The sequence below is a fragment of the Colossoma macropomum genome, unplaced genomic scaffold (genome assembly GCF_904425465.1).
Source record: "Colossoma macropomum unplaced genomic scaffold, Colossoma_macropomum, whole genome shotgun sequence".
Lineage (NCBI taxonomy): Eukaryota > Metazoa > Chordata > Actinopteri > Characiformes > Serrasalmidae > Colossoma > Colossoma macropomum.
In genome coordinates this window covers 462,401-485,000 of record NW_023495275.1, presented here as the reverse complement: position 1 = coordinate 485,000, position 22,600 = coordinate 462,401, and the positions used below count along the sequence as shown (strand labels likewise).

Genomic DNA, 22,600 nt, shown 5'->3' with positions numbered 1-22,600 from the left:
CTGGCTTTCAAGCCTGTATTTTAGTACAGTTCGACGCAGCTTGCAGTGGAATTGGTTTCATATTTTGTAGTATTTCCACACTTACGAAGAACTGTTGCTCTCAGCGCCCTCTGGTGTTTTTTTATAGTCAAGTAGTCAACTAATGCAACCCCTGTTAGCTATGTTAGTTTTCTAGGACCCACAAACATTATTGACACAAGAACATTATTGACACAAGAACATTATTGACACATCGAATTTGACACAAGAGTGTCAAATTCGATGTTTCTATGTTTATGTTTTTGTCTTTATGATAATACAGAGTAGAAATACGGTTCATTTCCTGAATCTGTAGAGTCGCCTTTCCATTCCATCTTATCACGAGATCATACAAGACTCACATCCGGAGTTATGAGCCTATGAAGAGGGGCTGAGATACACGTCATCTGCCTCTCACCGTGTGGAACTGGTGGATTCATGTGTCCATCTACATTTTGTGTGAAGCTGACCAATGGACACTCAGGAAATCACTAAGCACTGACCATCACGCCAGAAACCCTTCATTCTTCATTCAGTCCACATTGGAGACACGTGTGAAATGGCATGCAGAGAGTTTACAGCTGCTGAAGTTGCTGCGGTGGTTTTGGGAAGTAGTGACAAACACAATGGAAATATATGAGTATCATGTTATATGCAAGTGCCTTTAAAGGAGAATTTAAGGAGAGATGCAATAATCAACCAGAGAGTCAGTCTCATAGCAAAACTACAGAAGACCAAGCATGTCTTGTTCAGCTACATTAAGGTGGAAACCTAACCCGGATCTGCTTGATGGCCCACAGACGCTGGTACTGTCCCGGAGGAGCAGATGGTCCTAGCGGGGGGCTGCACTTCAGCTATTTGCACAATGTCCTGAAATGATTGCAGAAATACATGAATATATGAATATGTAAAGTCTTAGAGTAAAGCGGACTGTACTGTACAGTGAATGTGCTGCTATTTACAGTCAGTTGAACACTAAATTATACCATATGATTTCATAAAAAGTTAAGATATTAAAATGTATAAAGAGATTGGCCACATTATTTAAAATCCCTCTTTTGTAGCTCCAGCTTGATATTTTCGGTCATATCAAAAAATATCTGGTCAACAATGTAATGTATACATACATACATAGTAACCCTGTAATATAGGAGCCCATAAGGTGGCCAGTTAGTGGAAGCACAAGGTGGGTGTTTCTAATAAAGTGGCCAGTTAGTGGAAGCACAAGGTTGGTGTTTCTAATAAAGTGGCCAGTTAGTGGAAGCACAAGGTGGGTGTTTCTAATAAAGTGGCCAGTTAGTGGAAGCACAAGGTTGGTGTTTCTAATAAAGTGGCCAGTTAGTGGAAGCACAAGGTGGGTGTTTCTAATAAAGTGGCCAGTGAGTGGAAGCACAAGGTGGGTGTTTCTAATAAAGTGGCCAGTTAGTGGAAGCACAAGGTTGGTGTTTCTAATAAAGTGGCCAGTGAGTGGAAGCACAAGGTGGTTGTTTCTAATAAAGTGGCCAGTTAGTGGAAGCACAAGGTGGGTGTTTCTAATAAAGTGGCCAGTGAGTGGAAGCACAAGGTTGGTGTTTCTAATAAAGTGGCCAATGAGTGGAAGCACAAGGTTGGTGTTTCTAATAAAGTGGCCAGTTAGTGGAAGCACAAGGTGCACAGGGAGAATCGTTTGGATTCGTTTGCTGAAGGTCGTGCCATGTTGCTCTCTTACCTAATTAAATGACAGTGTTATGAAACGGTTCCGTCTGCAGTGCTATTTTTCCTTGATGACTGACACTCTGGATTTAGCCTCATGCTAAAGAGAGAAAGTCCTAGATCTCTAAGCACTAGATTTCAGAGCTGACCCCAGTTCAGATCCAGCAGAACGTCCACCATCTGCCGTTAGAGCGGCAACAGCAGAGCTGCTCTCAGCTCAGCTTCGGCAGGGCGTATCTGCCATCACCGAAATGTCCCAGCATGCCCCAGGGCGCTGATGAAAGCCAAACGAACGGGAGTAATGTCCCAGAGAATTTATTTAACCCAGTTTCCTGCTCTCGCCCAGACATTTAAATACGGCGTTTCTCTGCTGAGACACTCTGGGATCGCTCGCTCTCTCTCCTCCAGTGAACACTTCCAGTCAAAACTGCGTTACAGATGGATTTATATGCTCAGAAATGTGTTTTATTGCAAATATTAACGTTCAGTTGCGTCCTGCTGAAGCCACAGCAGCTCGTCACGCTTAACAGCACCTTTACACTGTTTTGCCCTCTCCTCAAATGTAGTTGTTTAGCCAAATCTGAAGTTAAAAACACTGGAGGCTAATGTAGCTAACTAGTAATGGACACCTAGCCCACCAATTAGCAATATGTGGTCCCTGACACTGTTACCTATAAAAATTGGTGAGAGCACTTTTAGTGGCCACACTGAAGTCTAAATTTATGTCCATACTTTAGTCCATGTTTATCGATAAGTATGTCGCAGTGTCCGAAACCACATAAGCAGCTCTATTAGAGAATTCCTAGAGTGGAATTCCACTGAATTTGTTTATTTCTCCATATTTAAGTCATTTTGATGTAAACAGAGTCACTCAGAGTGGTTTGGTATGGAATGCTCTGTTCTAGAGAAACTTACTGTTCACAGTGGTGGTGATAGGAACCAGACGTCCACCTATTCTTTGTCTTTATTTTGAGATACTACTCATAATTTTGAGATGCTAAGTCATTATTTTGAGATGCTACGTCATTTGGAGATGCCATTATTTTGAGATTCTAAGTCATTATTTTGAGATGCTAAGTCATTATTTTGAGATGCTAAGTCATTTGGAGATGTCATTATTTTGAGTGCTAAGTCATTATTTTGAGATGCTAAGTCATTAATTTGAGATGTCATTATTTTGAGATGCTAAGTCAATAATTTGAGATGTCATTATTTTGAGATGCTAAGTCATTATTTACAGAGACTCTCATTATTTTGAGATGTGAAATGATTATTTAGAGATTTCATCTCTATTTTGAGGTACAGAGTCATTATTTTGAAATACTACCATTAATCTGATGCCAAGTCATTATTTTGAGATGCTTTTTCCTAATTTTTTAGAAACGTTCCCATTATTTTTGGAAAGGTTCTCATTAATTTGAGAAACTTTCATTATTTTGAGAAACTTTCTCATTATTTATATTTCTAAATATGTATTTATCATTCAGTCATTCATTCATCATCTAAGCTGCTTATCCTCCTGGGTCGTGGGGTGGAGCTGGAGTCTATTCCAGCACTCAGTGGGTGGAAGGCAGGAAACACCCTGGACAGGGCGCCAGTCCATCACAGGGCCAGATATATTTATATTTATTTATATTTTCATTTCGAATGCATAAAGCATCGCAAAATAGTGAGAAAGCATCTCAAAGTAATTACAGTCTTTAAAAATAATGTATCTCAAAATAATGACTTAATATCGCAGAATAATGTCATAGCAATTCACTTACAAATAAAAAAAATAATAATCATGTACTGTATTTATTTTAGTGTCAGAATGTGTTTCCATAGAATGCAGAGAGAGGAAGGAGGGGTGATGTGGATATTAGAGGTTGCAGATAATGATCTCTCTTCCTCTGTGGTGAAAAGCAGATGGAGGGTTTCTTTATCATCCACAGCAGCGCCTGCATGTGATTACAGCTCCATCTGCTGGTCATAAGCTGCAATTGCAGACAGTGCTTCAGCTTGTACACCACAAATATGACATAATAACACAGAGGCAGCTGTCTGCCAGCATGGGTTAGTGGTTTTTAATCTATTAGACACTGTTAACACTGATTCCTCTCAGACTCGACTACCCTGTCTCGCTTGAAAAGTGTGGTTCTTAAAGACAATGTGAAGACAACGGTCCTATTTAGAACAATGAGTTCTATAATAATATAGAACAATTCAGAACAATAAGTTCTATAATAATATAGAACCATTTGCATGCTTAAATAATTCTTTGGTTCTTCAGATTGATGGAGAATGTGGTGTTGGTTCTACATACCACCAAAAAGGGTTCTAAATAGAACCATATACAGCACATTTTCCATCAATCTGAAGAACCATTTCACCATGCAAAAAAGCATGCAAGTGGTTCCTTTAGGTGTTCATGGTGCTATATAGAACCACTGTCTTTACTAAAGAACCCTTGAAGAACAATCTTTCTGAAGTGTATATGCTAGCAAATTGAGTGTTTTTCTTTTTTTGCTTATATTTTTACTCTCAACAAATGTAGCTTTGCTTGACTTGCGTGGCTAAACGCTAACAGGCTAATACCTACACATCTACCACAAAACACATTTGAACGGGTGGTGTTTGATCATTAGTTCCTGAGCCTCTACTACAGTGGATTGTACCTTTAGGTGGCTAACTACACTAGCATTAGCGTCGCCCAGCAGCATACAGCTCAAAGCACCACAGAACAGGTTCAATTCTGACCAACAAAAGCTTTACTGATGCAAGTTTAGATGATAATAACTCAACTCTGAGGGAGTGAAATGGTTCTTTGAGTGTTCATGGTGCTAAATAAAACCTTTGTCTTTAAAAAAAACGCTTGAAGAACAGTCTTTCTAAATTGTACATGTTAACAAAATGAGTGGGGTTTTTTTTGGTTATATTTTTACTCTCAGCAAATGTAGCTTTGCTTGACTCTATGATGCTAACAGGCTAATACCTACACATCTACCACAAAACACATTTGGTTCTGTCTGTCATTCATCAGTAGTTCCTAAGCCTCTACTACAGTGGTTTGAATCTTTAGCTACCTGGCTACATTAGCATTAGCGTCGCCCAGTAGCATACAGCTCAAAGCACCACAGAACAAGTCTATTTTTTAACTTTGTGTCTCTTCAACACCAGATATTCGAAATTGTGATATCAGATATGAGTGTTTATCTTCTGAACAGGTGTTTTTAAGCAACAATTCATTGAAACCGAGTCTGTAGGAGGCATTGAATGCTTGCGTTAGCTTAGCCTAGCATGACACAGTTTAAAACACAACAGTATGTCACTCCAACACCAGCCACTCAACCTCGCTTCTTCAGAATTGAGTCATTATCATCTAAACTTGCATCAGTAAAGCTTTAGTTGGTCAGAATCAAACCTGTTCTGTGGTGAGCAGAGCTGACTGCATGCTAGCTAAGCTAATGCTAACCAGATACTCTCTCCTGGTTAGCCCATTTAGAAACTGATGCTAGATTAAAACTGACATTTATTGAATCCCTGATAGCAAGAGGGTAGTGGACCATTGTCGGCCCGGTGATGGCAGAGCTGGTGGTCCTCTGGCGCTTTGTTCAGTGTTTTCCGGGTGGCCCACCAGTGGTTGAGCAGAGTGTTAGACAGAATTCCACTTATCATCGTTCATTTTCCACTCACAGTCCAATTTACTGATTTTTCCTTCATTCATTTCTTTAGTTATACTTTGTAAATTAGTTTAGTAAATCATTTTAATCTATCACAGTGACAGTAACAGTAACAATGTTTTCTATAAAATCATTTTATATCAGGCCTAATCATTATTATATCTCTTAGTTATTTGTAATATCTGTCTTGGTTTATTTCCCAAAATAAAAATGTGTGTACATTTAAAATCTTTTGAGGAGATTTAAAACTAGGTAGAACTATGTAGGTATGGAGGACGATAATCTGGGTGGTCCGAGGGTGGACCAGCAGTGGCAAACAGTCAGCAGGGGTGCCGACCTTATCAAGCCAGCGGACCGATATATGCTCACTATCTGGGATGGCAGATTTAAAATCGTACACTTGTTTTATTTTATTTTATTTTTATTTTATTTTCCGTTCATGTGAGCGAACTGAGCTTATTTGATTGGTTTCAGGTGTGATATAACGCAGCAGGATGTGGCGGCACAATACTGACGTAAAGAGTCAGTGAACAGTCAGTAAACCAATCAGTGAATGGCTACGTTGTTATGTCATCCCACCGAACGATTCTGTGGCACTGAACATGGTTAGCTAACTGTATCGAAAAAACATGCTGAGTCTGCATTTAAGCATTACATATTGGACTGTGTCCGTGTGGAAATGCCACTAGGACGGTTAGCATCCATGCTCAGAACCATTCAGCCCTGCAGTGGAAAAGAGGCCTTTGGTATGACTGCAAGGTGTGCTGTTTCTTTCTAATATTGTCCACTAGGTGGCAGTAAAATGCCAATTTCCATCTAAAATGATTACAAGTGGAAGTCTGAATGTGCAAATTTTATCAGTTACTTATATGCTGGAACACCTGAATGACTCTCTCTCTCTCTCTCTCTCTCTCGGCTCTGTAGATCACAGGGGCGATCCTGTTGGCGGTGGGATTATGGGGGAAGTTCATGCTGGGTCCGTATATCTCCCTGATTGCTGATAACTCCACTAACGCTCCGTACGTTCTCATCGGCACCGGAACCACCATCATCGTCTTCGGCCTGTTCGGATGCTTCGCCACCTGCAGGGGGAGCCCATGGATGCTCAAACTGGTGAGAGAGAGGAAAGAGAGCGAGACGGGGAAAGAATTATGTTTATTATGACCAGGCATGTGAACTTATAAGGAACTAAACAACTTTCAAGCATTGAAGCGTTTGCCTTTTAAAGGGGCATTCCAGGGATCTAAAGGGACATTCCGGGGGATTTAAAGGAGCATTCCCGGCTTAAAACACTGAGTTTAATATATTATTTGTAATTTTATATAATATTCTGTAGTGAAGCGTTGCACCTCCAGCCTCATCAGTTAGACAGAATTTACAATTACATATTCTTTTCTCATGTTTTCGTCCATCAGTGTTCTTTCACTACAATACCCAGCATGCGTTATGCAAATAAATCATTAACCACTGGGAATACCCAACAAATCCATAAAGAAATGCACCAGTATAGACTTTAATAGGAGTAACATTAACTGTCTCCCTTCCACATTATCCCAAAAAAGCCAAAACATTTTAGTTTGCTCTCATGCATCTGTCCCAAAATGCAAAGTGCTTGTAGTTTTCAGAAGCTCCTCCCACCTTACGTCATCATGGTTTCAATGGTTTTAACAAGCCCTCGTCCACTTTGTCCCCTCAGGGGAATCCCTGGCACCACCTTAAGGGCTGTTCCATTACCTTATTAGCTGAAGTGAATGGTGTTCGATGAGGGATCGAGTGTCAACTTCAGCAGCAGAACTTACCCAGAAATCATTGCAATCTGACTCATTTTCCTTTCCAAACTCAAAACTAATGGTGGACTAAGCGGTTTATTAGCTTTAACAGTGAACTTCTTTAAAATGCTTAGCGTTTCAAAATTCATAAAATTCGATTTGCTGGGCTTTAAGATACAAACTGCTCCATCTGTTCTACACGACTGCTGATACAACTTCATCAGTTTGAAGCCAGACAAAACAATCACTCACACATGTTATGAGCGTTATGCTCAAACTTATTAATAAACATTTAGCATTGCAAAGTTTGCATGGCTAGCCGATTAGCTCAGGAGGCTAACCTGCTGAGGGCGAGTGTGTTCTGTAGAGGACTGCGTGGGACTATTTTTTCTGTCCTGCTTCTGCAAGGTTTCATCTCATTCCTGCCTGCTCCAGAAGAAAATTGGAATTGTGTGTCCTGCTCCCACCCACAACCGAAATGTTTAGTCCCGCTCCCGCCTGCAGTTCCATCGAGGCGAACCGGCATCCAATATCTGACACTGTCTATTGACAAACACATTATTCTTTGCTGAAATAGCACGGCAGTCGTGGTCATCAGGCTCACTGTGAAGTAACTTCACCAAATGGCATTTATTCCCAGTAAACACAAAACAAAAATTAAACCACAAAGCAGTTATTTTTGATGTTTTGCTGGGCAGCCGTGGCCATTGGACTGAAGGTTCTGCCGTCTCTGTAAGCTACGAGAATTTTGTTCACGTGATCAGTTGCTTCACAACGCTTTAGAATGACTTTGATCATTTTAACTGTTTTACTGTTATCCCTTTATATTGTTTACAAATATGATTTAGTGATCGTTCTCCTTTATTTGGTATCGTATCTCCGTATTAATTTGCCGGATTTCTCTTCATGTGTACTTTGTCCTGCTCCCGCCCTAAGGGGGCTGGTTTCCCGCCCCCTTTGTGTACAAGACTGAAATTTAGTCCTGTGTGTGCCGTCAAATCCAATTCAAAATTCGCAAGCAACCAAATCCACTCATGCACGAGGAAAACCGCTCTTACACGCATGCAGAGTTACTCGCACGGAAGCAGAAGCTCTTGCACGTGGGGAGAATTAGCCGGACACTCGACTGTTCTTTCTGCTCGCTATTGAGCTTCTGCTCGCGCAAGACTTTAATTCATTTTTGACAGCTGTGGGTGGGTCCCGACATATGATTGGTTATCACTGATTTCTGGAACTGCTCTCAGTGGTCGTCGGAGCTTTCACTGCATATAAAAACCCAGGAACAGGTCTTTCACTCTAGAAGACAACCTTCATAGTCTGCCAGTACAATGGCGTTAGCCAAAACTCTAAGCTAACAAAAAAAGAATTAAACAGGGTTCAGGTGTGGCCAAACTTTTTGTCTTGGTGTATATATTTTTTTGCGTAAAATATACAGTTTATGCAAATGTTTTGGCAGCCCTGGTCAATTATAAGAATATGTCTTGCTGTGAAAACACATCCTCTACAGAAAACACACTTGTGCACATTTTAATACACAATTACTGTTTATTTGCTTACGTTTACAAATAAATCATAAAATGTGGCCTGTGCAAAAGTTATGGCACACTTTATGTTTTATGTTTGATTTTTTTCAATTATGTTAATCTCAGCAAATAAATAGAAATTGTGCACAAAGTATTTGAGGGGTGTTCACACTTTTGCTGAATGACCTTTTATGGACTCTCTCTTTCTCTTTCTCTTCTTTTACCTTTACCCCCCCTTTTCTTTCTGCAGTACGCAATGTTCCTCTCGCTGGTGTTCCTGGCAGAGCTGGTCGCTGGCATCTCCGGCTTTGTTTTCCGTCACGAGGTGACCGACACACACACACACACACACACACACACACACACACACACACACACACACACACATACACACACTTGCACACATGAATAAATACACACAAATGAGGCCATACGAGATTGACTACCCAGGATGCATCAGTTGGGGCTCCATCTGTTTCAGACTGGAAGGTGTGATGTCTTAATGTGTGGTTGTTTCCACAGATTAAGGGCACCTTTCTGAGGACCTACAACGAGGCTGTGCAGAACTACAACGCGCAGGATGAGAGGAGTCTGGCTGTGGATAATGTCCAGAGGAACGTGAGTGACCACACACCTTCAGACCACCATGTTCTGTGTTAACGTGTCCTTATCATACATAGCAATATACTGATGGCGGGGCCAGTGCCTGTTGGTAGGACCAACAGTGTGAACGCTGTTAGACGTTAGCGTTCACTCCGCAGTCAGTACAGCTCATTTTGAATATTACATGGCTGTGATGTCCGAACCATAAACACATTTACATATGTCCGCACGTTGTCCTACGACGCTTTAGCTCCGTCCATCCGCGTTCCATTGTTAGTGTCATATATAGGCACATGTATCATGTATCACAATAACAAAAACAGTCTGCTGAATTCTAAGGGACAAAGAGAGGTGGGAGAATGGTCATATAGTGAATTATAATCATTTTAGGTATATAAAACCACACAAATTTCATAAGTGGACCTCAGGGAAGAAATTAAAATGCCAGAAAAATATAGGATATGTGTCCTTTACTGATTTATTCATTATTGATTTTATTAATAGCTGCAATAGAAAGCATAAAAAGCAGCTTTGTTTCAATTTAATGTTATTACATTATTTTCTTTCACTGAGTCTCTCCTCATTTTCTCTCATTTTTATTTTTTCTTCCTTTTCTTCTTTTTTTCTCTCACCTTCCCTCTCTCATTCTCTCTCTCTCTCTGTAGCTGCGTTGTTGTGGAGTATTGAACTACACCAGCTGGTTTACCAGTGTCTATTTCCCTGTTAATGGAATCCCCCCAAGCTGCTGCGTCAACATCTCCGACTGCAACTCCTCAGACTTACGCAACGTTACCATAGCGCCCAGCAAAGTGCACCAGCAGGTATTGTATATGTTGCCTATATAGCCCTGTATCACCTATACGTTCCTAATAAGACTTATATGAAGCTTTATTGTCTATGTAGGCTTATATAGCCTATATAAGCCTAAATTGCTTATATAGGCCTGTATTGTCGATGTCAGCCTATATTGCCTATATAAGCCTATTTTGCTTATATAGGCCTATATTGCCTATACAGGCCTGTACTGTCTATGTAGACCTTTATTTCCTATGTAAGTTTATATTATCTATATAGGCCTCTATTGTCTATGTAAGCCTTTATTTCCTACATAAGCCTATTGTCACCTAAATTACCAGTGTGGGCCTAAATTGCCTATATAAGCCTTTATTGTCTATGTAGGCCTATATTGCCTATACAGGTCTATATTGTCTATGTAGGCCTATATTGCCTTTATAGGCCTATACTGTCCATGTAGGCCTATATTGCCTATTTAAGCCTAATATTGCCTATGTAGGCCTATATTGCGTATATAAGCCTATATTACCTTTGTAGGCATATATTGCCTATGTAGACCTATATTGGCTATACATGTCTATATTGCCTCTGTAGGCTTATATTGCCTATATGGGCTTACATATTGTATTATAGGATATATATGCCTATATAGGCAGTATAGCAGACCTGTCAGCCTTTACACAATTTGCATAGCAGGTACGCATTTTGACAGCAAAGTACGCTGATACAAGTTGTCACTCTAAACTACGCAAAAAGCTGGTGACACAAGCTTCTAACTCCAAGAGGCAGCAGCATATAGCCTTCCGAAAAAAAGAAGAAGAGTTCGACCAATCATAACACTGGGTTCATTCCATGGAGATGACAAAAGGTCAATCATTTCAAGGGACTGCAAATCGACAGCAACACGAAATGTTTTTTATCCCGCTCGTTCGCCCTCCTTCCTCCGTCTGGTTCCACAAGGGAGGACGGTGCTGAGGTAAACGAGCTGCATTAACAGTAGAGATTTTAAGCTGCAGCACCGCAGCATGCAGGGTTGCCAGATTCATGGTTTTCCCAATTAGTCTGAAAGTTCTGTGTGGGTGGAAGTTACACTGCAGCGGGCTGCGTTTTCTGCATGGACAGCTTTCTAAAATGGAGAAGGTTTGCAAATGAAAACTTATAATGTAAGCTTAATAATGTATATTGATCCTTGTTTTGAATAGCTGGCAACCGGTTCTGTTGTCTAGGATGCAGAACGTGGCAGTGTGACTTCTACAGCTTGCACTCGGTGCCCATTTGCACATACAGCAGCAGAGCAGCAAGACAGCAAACACAGCCGTACACCGTGACCTCCGCAACTCTCCAGAACATAAACCTTCGAGTTTCTATCCAATCAGAGTCGTGACGACGTCTGTGCCCTTTCACGCGACAAGCAGACACAAATTTTGTGTCTTTTACGTTACTTTTTGTTGAGCAACACTTGTCGTCTGGACTATAAATTGGACTTTACAGTTAAAATAAACATGATGTCAGATGAGGAGGACACTGACAGGGAGAGAGAGCTGCAGACCCTGTTGAATAGCCTGATGTTATGGCTATATATCCCTATATAAGCAATGCAGGCCCATATATATCCTATATTGCCTGTATAGACCTATATTGCTTCACACTCACCATGCCCTGTCTGATCTGTTCTGTCTGTTAGGGCTGTTATGAGCTGGTGACTTCCTTTATTGAGACTAACATGGGCATCATCGCTGGAGTGACGTTCGGAATTGCCTTCTCACAGGTATGACTGCATGTTTGGAACTGCTTTAACCCACAGACTGATCTCAAATCAATTATTATTTATAATAATTTGTTAAATATTTTTCATTTATTCATTTACTTGTAAGGTTATTTTTATATGTACAGTCTTCCATATTCATGTACATTTACAGACTTGAACCTGTCAGCACAGAATGTAAATGTAAATAATTACACAACTATGAGCTTAATAAAACTCATAGATAAAAGTCATAAAATGACTTTTATTATGCAATGTAAATGTAAAGTACAGGAACATGACAGTAGCTCTGGACATAAGTATTAAAAACTGCTGACACAGAAGAGAAATCAGGAAAAAGGATCAGTTCCGTGTTGGTTTGTTCATTTGAGGAGCTGGAGTTCATTGAATTAAGTTACTTAAATTCACCCTGTGAACTGAATTGATTCCGCACTGATTGATGTGACCTGAACCCTGAATCAGATTAGACTAAGAGTAGACAAGCAGAAGTTAAAGCACACTTAACGTGTACAAATGTAATTACCTGTAATTACACTCACTGGCCACTTTATTAGAAACACCTACCTTGTACTTCCACTCACTGGCCACTGTATTAGAAACACCTACCTTGTACTTTCACTCACTGGCCACTGTATTAGAAACACCTACCTTGTACTTTCACTCACTGGCCACTTTATTAGAAACACCCACCTTGTACTTCCTCTCACTGGCCACTTTATTAGAAACACCTACCTTGTACTTCCACTCACTGGCCACTGTATTAGAAACACCTACCTTGTACTTTCACTCACTGGCCACTTTATTAGAAACACCCACCTTGTACTTCCTCTCACTGGCCACTTTATTAGAAACACCTACCTTGTACTTCCACTCACTGGCCACTGTATTAGAAACACCTACCTTGTACTTCCACTCACTGGCCACTGTATTAGAAACACCTACCTTGTACTTTCACTCACTGGCCACTGTATTAGAAACACCTACCTTGTACTTCCTCTCACTGGCCACTTTATTAGAAACACTCACCTTGTACTGCCATTAACTGGCCACTTTATTAGAAACACCCACCTTGTGCTTCCGCTCACCAGCAGAGGGAGAGGAAAGAAAGAGAGGTGCTGCCATGACAACGGTGCACTGAGTGGAGATCTGCGATGTCTGTTTTTTTCCAGCCTTTATTTAGTAAACACACACTCACACACACACACACACACACACACACACACACACACACACACACACACACACGCACACTCTCACACACACACTGCCTTGGGAACATTACACAAATCAGAATTCATCTAGCTCTGTCTCTTTCTTTCTCTCTCTCTCTCTCTCTCTCTCTCTCACTCCCCATCTCTTTTCTACAGCTCTTTTCTCTTCCCCTCTCTGTCGTCATGTCTATCTCACTTTCCCTCTCTTTGTGGTTCGTTTGCTCCATTACATTTTTTTCTCAGTGCCCTCACTGACCACCCCATCAGTACTAATGGGTCTGGAGGGATGGCCAGCAACCCTCCCCCCACTCACTCTCTCACTCTCTCTCTGAGTGTTAATTGAACAGTAAGCTCTGTGTGGTATTGGAGGGTCCACACAGATCGATGACACCTCTTAGATAAGTGGCCACACTAATGGGTCTAAACCTCACTGGTGTGGAGAGAAGCAGACCGCAGACTCACTGTCACTCTTTCTCTCTCTCTCTCTCTCTCTCTCTCTCTCCCTCCCTCCCTCGCTCTCTCTGAATAATCATGTTAACCTGTCTGGCTTGCACTGCTAAAGTTTGCTGCTCCTTTCACACCTGATTCAATTCAGCAGAAGCTGTAAACCTCGAATGCGGTAAACCTGTTGATTTGAATGGGATTTAAGTATTAAAATGATATTCATACAAATCCTTTGGACGGAAACACAACTGGTGCTTTTTTCCAACTTTGGTAAAATAATAAAGAATACACACACACACACACACACACACACATATATATATATATAATTTTTCTACACTCATTGTCCATTTTATCAGCTCCACTTACTATATAGGAGCACTTTGTAGTTCTACAGTTACAGACTGTAGTCCATCTGTTTCTCTCCACCCTGTTCTTCAGTGGTCAGGTCCCCCACAGGACCCCCACAGAGCAGGTACTATTTGGGTGGTGGGTCATTCTCAGCACTGCAGTAACACTGACGTGGTGGTGATGTGTTAGTGTGTGTTGCTCTGGTGCGAGTGGATCAGACAGTCTAATGAGCCTAGACTTAGTGAGCCATCACTAGACTTAGACTTGCCCTTGGGCAAGGCACTTAACCCCCCCACTGCCCCAGGTGGCTGTGCTCTGCTGGAGACGCCGTGCTGCTCCCTGATTGGGGGGCCCCGTTAGGCAGCAAAATTACGAATTTCCCTTGTAGGACCAAAAAAGTACATAACATAAAGCCTTCTAAGGTTTGAAGCTCCTGTTTAGTTGATGAGCAGTAACAGACAGAAGTCCCCATCTCTGTAGTGTTGATTTGTACAGTGACCGTGTCTCTGTGGGTGTTTTCTCTACAGCTCATCGGGATGCTGTTGGCGTGCTGTCTGTCACGGTTTATCACTGCTAATCAGTATGAGATGGTCTAGCAGAGCAGGTGCAGGTGAGTAATATGCAGACTCACATACACACAAACATACTGAAGCGCAGACGTTACATTTCCTCATTGTCAGAAAAAAATTCGTGACAAACAGAAATGTCCCGAAATTGAGTGAGAGTGAAATAGGTGCATTAACTAACGCCTTGGGTTCACTACACGACGAACAGATTTTATACAACAGTTAGCTCCGGCCACGCAAGCTGATTGGTTGAGAAGTGTTCTAACTGCGCTGTTATTTCGCCATATCATCACAGGTTTTTCACAAACACCGTTTCACTCCACTGAGACGCCGTTGCTAAGCAACGACTTTGACAGCTGCAGGAGACGCTCAAGCCACATGAATGTTTTTACTTCTTACTTTGCGCAAAAACAGAAAATGGACACTTTTAAGATCACATTTGACCGACAGCCAATTTGGTCAGACTCTGAAGATGAGACGACACTAAATTCCCAAACTGTCATCACCACTGAGCAGCTTTTCGGCTCGGGGTGTCTGAAGTCTGGCCCCAGGGCCAAATGTGGCCCGCAAAGAGATTTTAATTGGCCTGGGGCTTCTGTTGTAGAGTGTGGCCCACCAGCCAGTATGCTGCAGTTCTTCCTTTTACCTGATGGTGGCAGCAGTGCTGCAGAATTACAGCGTAATATTGCACACAAGTTTAAGAGCTTTTCTTCTCTGACTGGAACTGCAGCTTCATTTACTGACCCACATTTAGTCCAGGCTGCAGCTGGAAAGCGTAAACTTAACACCGAGAACCGGCGATTTTGGCGAGATGGAAATTTGGAAGCTTTTTCATAGAGAGGCAAATGCGTGAACCTCATATGTCAAAAGATTTTGTTTAGTTTGTCTCTTGAATAGTAATACATTAGGCATATTTTATTGTTACTCTTAAGCAATTAAATAATTTGTTATAAGCTCTTACCAATCCAAATGAATGAGGAATCGACAGTGAAAGAAGCCTTGTGCATCTTTTATACAGTGAAATATCGCTGTAGCACACCAGAAGCTCTGATTCTATGCAATCATACGTTGCACTCTGATCAGCATGAACATGCACACACTGTGGCTCCTCTGGCAGCAGTGTCACACGCGCTTAAGTGGCCGCCGACAGATTCTCTGAATGGATCACGAGCAAAAGACTCGTTTCGATTCATGGTTATTTTTTTCATATTTTGAAAACTTAACATTTCAAATCATTTGTGAATCATATTTTGGCCCTCCTGTATTTTGACGTGGTACGATCTGACCCTCACCGTAGAAAATTTGGACCCCCCTGCACCACTTACTACTTGGTCTTTACTCTAAAACCTTTACACAAGTGGAAAGTACAAGAGAAAATTCAACAGTAGTTTTATTAATTAGAAAATAAAAATAGCCGATCACAGTAAAGGTGACTTAAAAGTTGGGATGTGAGGACATTATGAATGGCTAATGCTATTCACACCCCTAGAAACTAGCCAGTAGAAACAACTTGAAACTAGAAAGATCAAGTTTGTGAACAAATTTTATGTTGGCTTGAAAAAGCCAGCTAATTACTTTAAGACGTTAAAATGTTGAAAGACGATCGATGGTTGCTAAAGTGTTGCTTAGATGTTGCCAGATGGTTGCTATGGTATCCAAGGTGGATGGTAATGTGTTGCTAGGTGCTACCTTAAACAGCTACTTTAAATTCACTGCCACTTCAAATTCAATACCACCTTAAATTCGCTGCCACCTTAAATTATTGATACCTTAAATATGCTGCCACCTTAAATTTACTGATACCTTAAATACACTGCCACCTTACATTTACTGCCACCTTAAATTTACTGATACCTTAAATACACTGCCACCTTAAATTTAATGATTCCTTAATTCACTGCCACCTTAAATGTACTGATACCCTACATACACTGCCACTTTAAATTTCCTGCCACCTTAAATTCACTGCTAACATAAATGTAGTGCAACTTTAAGTTTACTGATACCTTAAGCACACTGCCACCTCAAATTTACTGATACTTTAAATTTGCTACCTCCTTAAATTCACTGCCACCTGTGACTCTATGAGTACTGTGTATGTGTCTGTGTGAGAGACGTGCATTGTGGCAGTTAGACATCAATGTCCCGAGCATTCCCCATTTAATCCCTAAGGGAAAAAAAACCCCTGTGCGAAAACCGTATGTCGAATTTGTCCAACAAGCACACTATTCAGGTATAGGATCTACAATCCTGCAAAGTTTCGTGGTTCTACATCAAAAACTTTTTTAAGTTTTGAGCACAGAATGAAAATATTCCAAGATTTTCCAAGCCAATTTAGTAAAATCTTTATGATCTGAATAAAAATGAAGTCTGGCCTGTTTAGCTAAGCTACACCTCTTCAGCATGGAGATCTTTATCCATCAGGTTCATACTAGAAGGATAATAAAATAAAAACTCAGATAATTTAGGTTTTAATGCATCATGTGATTAATATTGTAACACACGTCACAAAGTTCTAATTGAAATGTGGAATATAATATAGGAATTTTAACTGCATTGCTGAAAAAACTGAACTACATTACTGTAATGTTACTGTATATACTGATACACTGACACACACACACACACACACACACACACACAGACAGTGAGGATGATGAATGTGTTGTGACAGTAAAGGCAGTCTGCTGCAATGAACTGAAATAGCAGTCAATGTGTATGCAAGAGGCCTTCCGCCCAATGACAGCTGGGATAGGCTCCAGCACCCCACCGCGACCCAGAAGGATAAGCGGTTTAGATGATGGATGTATGTATGTATGTATGTATGTATGCAAGAGGGTGAGAGACAGAGAGAGAGAGAAAGAGAGAGAAAGAGAGAGGGAGAGAGAGAGAATAAAAGGAAAAAAAGAAAGCAAAAAAAGGAGAGAGAGATAAAAGAAAAAATAGTGGAGGAAAAAAGAAAAAAGAGTGAAGGGATAAAAAGAACAAAAGAGCAAAAAAGAAAACGAAAAGAACGTAAGAAAAAGATGAAAAAATTTAAAAGAAAAATACAATAAAAGGAAAAAAATGAGAGAGCAGAAAAAGGGACAAAGAGAGAGAGAGAGTTAAAAAAACAAATTAGTGGAAGAAAAAAGACAAAAGAATGAGAAAGAAGGAAAAAAGAGGAAGAAAAAGAGAATGAGAAAAAGTGAAAGAAAATGGGTAAAAAATGGTAGAACAGAAAAAGGGAGAGAGAGGGGTAATAATGGAAGAAAAAAGGAAAAAATAGGCAAAAGAGAAAAGAGAGAGGGCGTAAATCTCTGACAATTAGATTCATTATGATTCTATAGTAAATGATTCAGTGAATCATGAAATCTCACTGAAATTTCCCCACGATTCAGTTCTATTTGATTCGATTCATTTGGTCCGATTCAGAATCATTAGACTGAACACACAGATGCGTCTGTGATCCTGACCCTGTTTCCTGTTTTCCAGGGACAAACGGAGAGGGCATACGTCAGACGTGGACACCTGGGAGGACGCCCATGAAACTAGCACACTCCATTCTTCTCTTCTTTCCTTTCTTCTTCTCATCCCTCTCTCTTTCTCCTCTGATTCCCTTTCTGCCTTTTCTTTTTCTGTCTTTGTTTCTCTCTCTCTCTCTCAGTAGTGCATCATTCCTAATCGTGCGTTTGTCGTGCTGCGATGGAGCTTCTCTTTCAGAACCCCTTAACTTTTAACTCAACACCAACACCACCATCATCTCTCGCCGCTGTGGCTCTCAGCTGTGTATAAAGCCATGCATGCCGAAGCAGTTACACTCCATCGGGTCTTTAGATCCAATTCAACCTGCATTTTTATCAATTAACCAAGATGTAATTGACTTCAGTGCGTCGTAGGTTTAGCTCGATATGTTTTTCAAAAAGGAAAAAAAAAAATATTAATTAGTTGTTCAAACGGCGGACGCGTTAACTCTTACATCACACTCAGGGTGGGAAGAAGTTTAGACTGAACCAATAGGTTTTACTGCTGTCCTTTTGTCTACAAACGTAAACAAAACAACAAACAACTGTTTTCCAAATGAAAAAACAATCCTAAATCCCAAAGTTAATAAGTGTTAATTCACTTAGGTAAGCTCTGGAAAGCTAGCCAGCTAAACTACGCTTAGTTAAACTACATATAGCTAGTTTAGCTAAGCTACAGCATAGCTAAATGTAGTTTGCCTAAACGTAGCTTAGCTGTAGCTTAGCTAGACTAAGCTTAGCTAAATGTAGTTTGCCTAAAGGTAGCTAAGCTCTGCAAAGGTAGCTAGCTAAGTTACATTTAGCTATGTTCAGCTAAGCTACGTTTAGGCAAAGTACATCTAGCTAAGCTACGTTTAGGCAAACTAGCTAAGCTATAAGCATATAAGATAAACACGTTTTAATTTCTCAAGTAAAGGTGAAATTAATCATAACATAGGATTTCTTGTATGTGTAACTTCGACTCCCAACACCCAATGTACTATGGAAAAAAGAACTGCTCTGTAGTGCGATTTGAAACTAAACCCTTCAAATGTTCTCTCACTTAGCTAGCTAACTATGGTTAGCTAAGCTATCCTAGGCCAGCTATTTTTATGACGTTTAGCTAGTGCTATGTTTAGTGAGGCTACGTTCAGCTAAGCTATGTTTAGTTACGCTACCAGTCACATCTACTCAGAACAGGTTTTATTTATGTTAGTCTGCAGGTTAGCTAACTGTTAGCTGAGCTATTTCACTTTACCTCAGAGACACTGTAGACAAGGTGAGAAATACAGGGGGTCTTGGGGTTTCCGAAAACTCCTAATTAACCTCTTGGACCCCATGAATGTCTCAAAATCAAAATTCTGGGGGTCCCTGAAACAACTTATGACATTATGCTGCCTGTTAGAGGGAAAAATAGATGGTCAAAGGCAAATTCAGGAAAAGGTCATAGTTTAGCTGCTTCACCCACAACAAGAGCTTCTTTCTTTGGTGTTCTTAACTAACTAGAGCTCCAGCACTGCGCTGCCTCATGGTGGCGCTGTAGCACATCAGTTTATCCAGTCGGTCCTTCGTAGCCTAGCAACTGTAACTCTGCCCAGGATTCCTCTGAAAAACTTTATAATGTTCTGTAGCACATCTGTAAATCTGAAAATTTGCCCAAACAAGATAACAGCCCACCAACGCTGGGGAAACCAGTCAACATGGGACCCTCCGAACACCAGGGGTGTTTCCCACACTGATCGCATTCAGTTTCTACCCTGTGAGTGATGTAATAAGCAAGACGGCCGCCGTGTGAACGAGGAGGTTTTTTCGTTGTCGTTGTCGTTCCTGTACGTTTGCTGTAGTAAAGTCTTTTGGTGGAGGGACGTGTCTCGGAAAGGTCACGTTCGGTTCGGTCTCCTCTTTCTCTCCTTCTTCACGGAACCCTGTCCGCATCTCTCCGCCCCCATTTCAGTGCCATCGGAAAAGCTCCGTCTCTGAGTGTGGCTCTAAATCTTCTCGTGCGCGTCGCTGTGGCCGTGGGTGCTCGTGCCGCCTTTTAGAAGCTTGTTCTCTCGGTCTGAGATCGCTGGTGTCCACCTCTCCTCTCGCCTTGGGTTTGAGAAGGGAACGAACAGTGCGTCCCCAACAAGTACCTTCAGCCAAGCTACAGTACACACTTAAACAAGATGGTTCTTCGAGGGTTCCTCAGTCAAGGCAATGGTTCTGTGTAGAAATATGAGTTCTACATAGAACAATTTCATGCTTAAATGGTTCTTTGCATGTGGAATTGGCTAGCATTACTGCTACTGAGTGCTTATTGGTTAGCATCACTGCTACTGACTGCTGATTGGTGAAGTGGTTCTTCAGATTGATGGAGAATGTGTTGCATGAAATGGTTCTATATAGAATCAAAAAGGATTCTGCTGTTTTCAAGCTAACAATAACAACAGAAGAACCATATACAACACATTCTCCATCAATCTGAAGAACCATCTCAACATGCACAGGACCATTTAGGCATAAAATGGTTCTATAAGGAACCCATGGTTCTAAATAGAACCTTTGCCTTTACTAAAGAACCATTGAAGAACCGATCTTAACTTAACTAGCTAGCAACACAAATGTTTCTGATCATGGATGCAATTGATAAAAAAATTTGAGAAAACTTACCTGTAACTTTCCGTTTTTTTCTGCAGCAAACAGGTTCTGGACTGTAGGATGCTAACATTATTGTACTGAATGCTAATTGCTTAGCATTACTGCTACTGAGTGCTGATTGGTTGGCATTACTGCTACTGAGTGCTAATTGGTTGGCATTACTGCTACTGAGAGCTGATTGGTTTACTACTGCTACTGAGTGCTGATTGCTTAGCATTACCGTTACTGAGTGGTTGGCATTACTGCTACTGAGAGCTGATTGGTTAGCATTACTGCTACTGAGAGCTGATTGGTTAGCATTACTGCTACTGAGAGCTGATTGGTTTACTACTACTACTGACTGCTGAATGTTTAGCATTACTGCTACTGAGTGCTGATTAGTTAGCATTACTGCCACTGAGCGCTGATTGGCTGGCGTGCTCATATGACTATGGCTTTGTACAAAGGCTCCGTAGGAACCCATTCATTTTGGATTCAGGAGCGCCCTCTAGCTTCTGATCAAGACATTATTGTGATGATTCTCCTCACTACACATTCTCTGGCTGGTGCATGATGATGTCATCAAAAATCAAAGGAAGTTCTGGAGGTGGAGTTAAAGTCATTACATTGTGAAGGAAAACAGAAGAAAAAAAGAATTTCATCTTTTAAATTTTTAATAATATGATGAATGAAGCTTAATATGAACATGTAATAACAAGGAAGTCTGGTCAGTTTTGATTTCGGGTGGGCTTTAAGAACAGAATAAGGAGAAAGCTGTACTATTTGGGTAAACCTGGGCTAACGCTAAGGGCTTGCTTAAAAATTCATCAACCTCAATATGCGTGATTTCTAAAATATTCATAATAAAAGCAGTTTAGGAAATTCTTAAGCTTCGAAATAGTGAATATTTGAGAGTTTTTAAATGCATCTACAGATAGTGCAGTGAGGTGACGTAGGGTTTCAGGCCAAACTGGACGTTGGTTGTGGAGATCTAGAATCGTCCAGGCTTTCTAGAAACGGCTGTAATGCTAGTACATGTTGGTTTGTTGGTCTCGGGCTGATTCACTGAGGACTGGTGGAGAACAGCTGCCATCTCAGACTCACTTTCTGCTTGAACTGAACTGTGACGTGAGTTAAATTCAACCCAGGCTGCTGGCTCCGTATTTAAATCTGTGTTTGTGTGGCTAGTTTTTTTCTCTTTTTCTTTTGTTTTGATATTCCTTATTGTTTTGCCTTTGTTTATTATTACTACTATTACTATTATTACTATAATAATATTATGTTTTAAACGACATTTTACAGCTTCCCCCCTGTTTTGGTGGATCATTCAGTATTACTTAGTCAGTAAAAAGCATAGTCTGTGAATACGCTAGGTCGACCTCACAATCCGAAGACGGACAAGCGAACGAATAATAACAACAACTTTGTATAATAAGACTTAAACTTTTTAAAAACGCATCACCAGCTAGCATGCCAACAAAATGTATGTTGATATTGTAAACAACTGTGATCTCTGTTAATAAAATGGTCATTTCATCGTTGACCTTGTCTCGTGGGGTTCTTTTATTTTCTTTGTTCTAGAGAAAAGTCGGAATTGTTCACAGTGGTGGTGATAGGAACCAGGCGTCCACCTCTAAAAGCTCCCTCACAGAAAGTTACTACATGAATTGGTTATGAATTCACTGCCTGATGCCTTAAAACATACTTTTAATATAATTCATGGTGGAGGGATACATGCAGGGTGCTGTGAGGCAAAATAGTCCCCAAAGAAAACTTCTTATTTCAGATCCACTATTTTCCCATCATCAACATTCCATATAAACTCATGTAGGTTCACTGGTGGTTTTGGATGGTAAATAAAATGTCTATATTTGTGTTGTAGTCATGGTGACCCCTGGTTCCTATCACCACCACTGTAAAGAAATGAGTTGATTGTCAGCTGTAAGATTTATGATTCATCCAATAACACAGCAAATACTGTGACCCGAAACCAGGGAAAGTTAGATCAGGACGGGGATGCGAGATTGGGCTTCACACTGGTTCTACCTAATAAGCAACATAAGCAGTTGCATAGGGCCATGCGGCCACCAGGGGGCCCCC

General features: G+C 40.8%; 1 protein-coding gene across 1 annotated transcript in view; it reads left to right on the top strand.

The window, feature by feature from the left end:
- Positions 1-22,043, top strand: part of tspan7b (tetraspanin 7b) — a 78,273-nt gene extending 56,230 nt beyond the window's left edge. The window contains exons 2-8 of the mRNA XM_036561827.1: positions 6,297-6,485; positions 8,915-8,989; positions 9,187-9,282; positions 9,933-10,088; positions 11,747-11,830; positions 14,361-14,443; positions 17,874-22,043. Coding sequence (XP_036417720.1) covers positions 6,297-6,485; positions 8,915-8,989; positions 9,187-9,282; positions 9,933-10,088; positions 11,747-11,830; positions 14,361-14,429 — 669 coding nt within the window. The 3' untranslated portion in view covers positions 14,430-14,443; positions 17,874-22,043. The remainder of the gene's footprint in view (positions 1-6,296; positions 6,486-8,914; positions 8,990-9,186; positions 9,283-9,932; positions 10,089-11,746; positions 11,831-14,360; positions 14,444-17,873) is intronic.
- Positions 22,044-22,600: the final 557 nt, after the last annotated feature.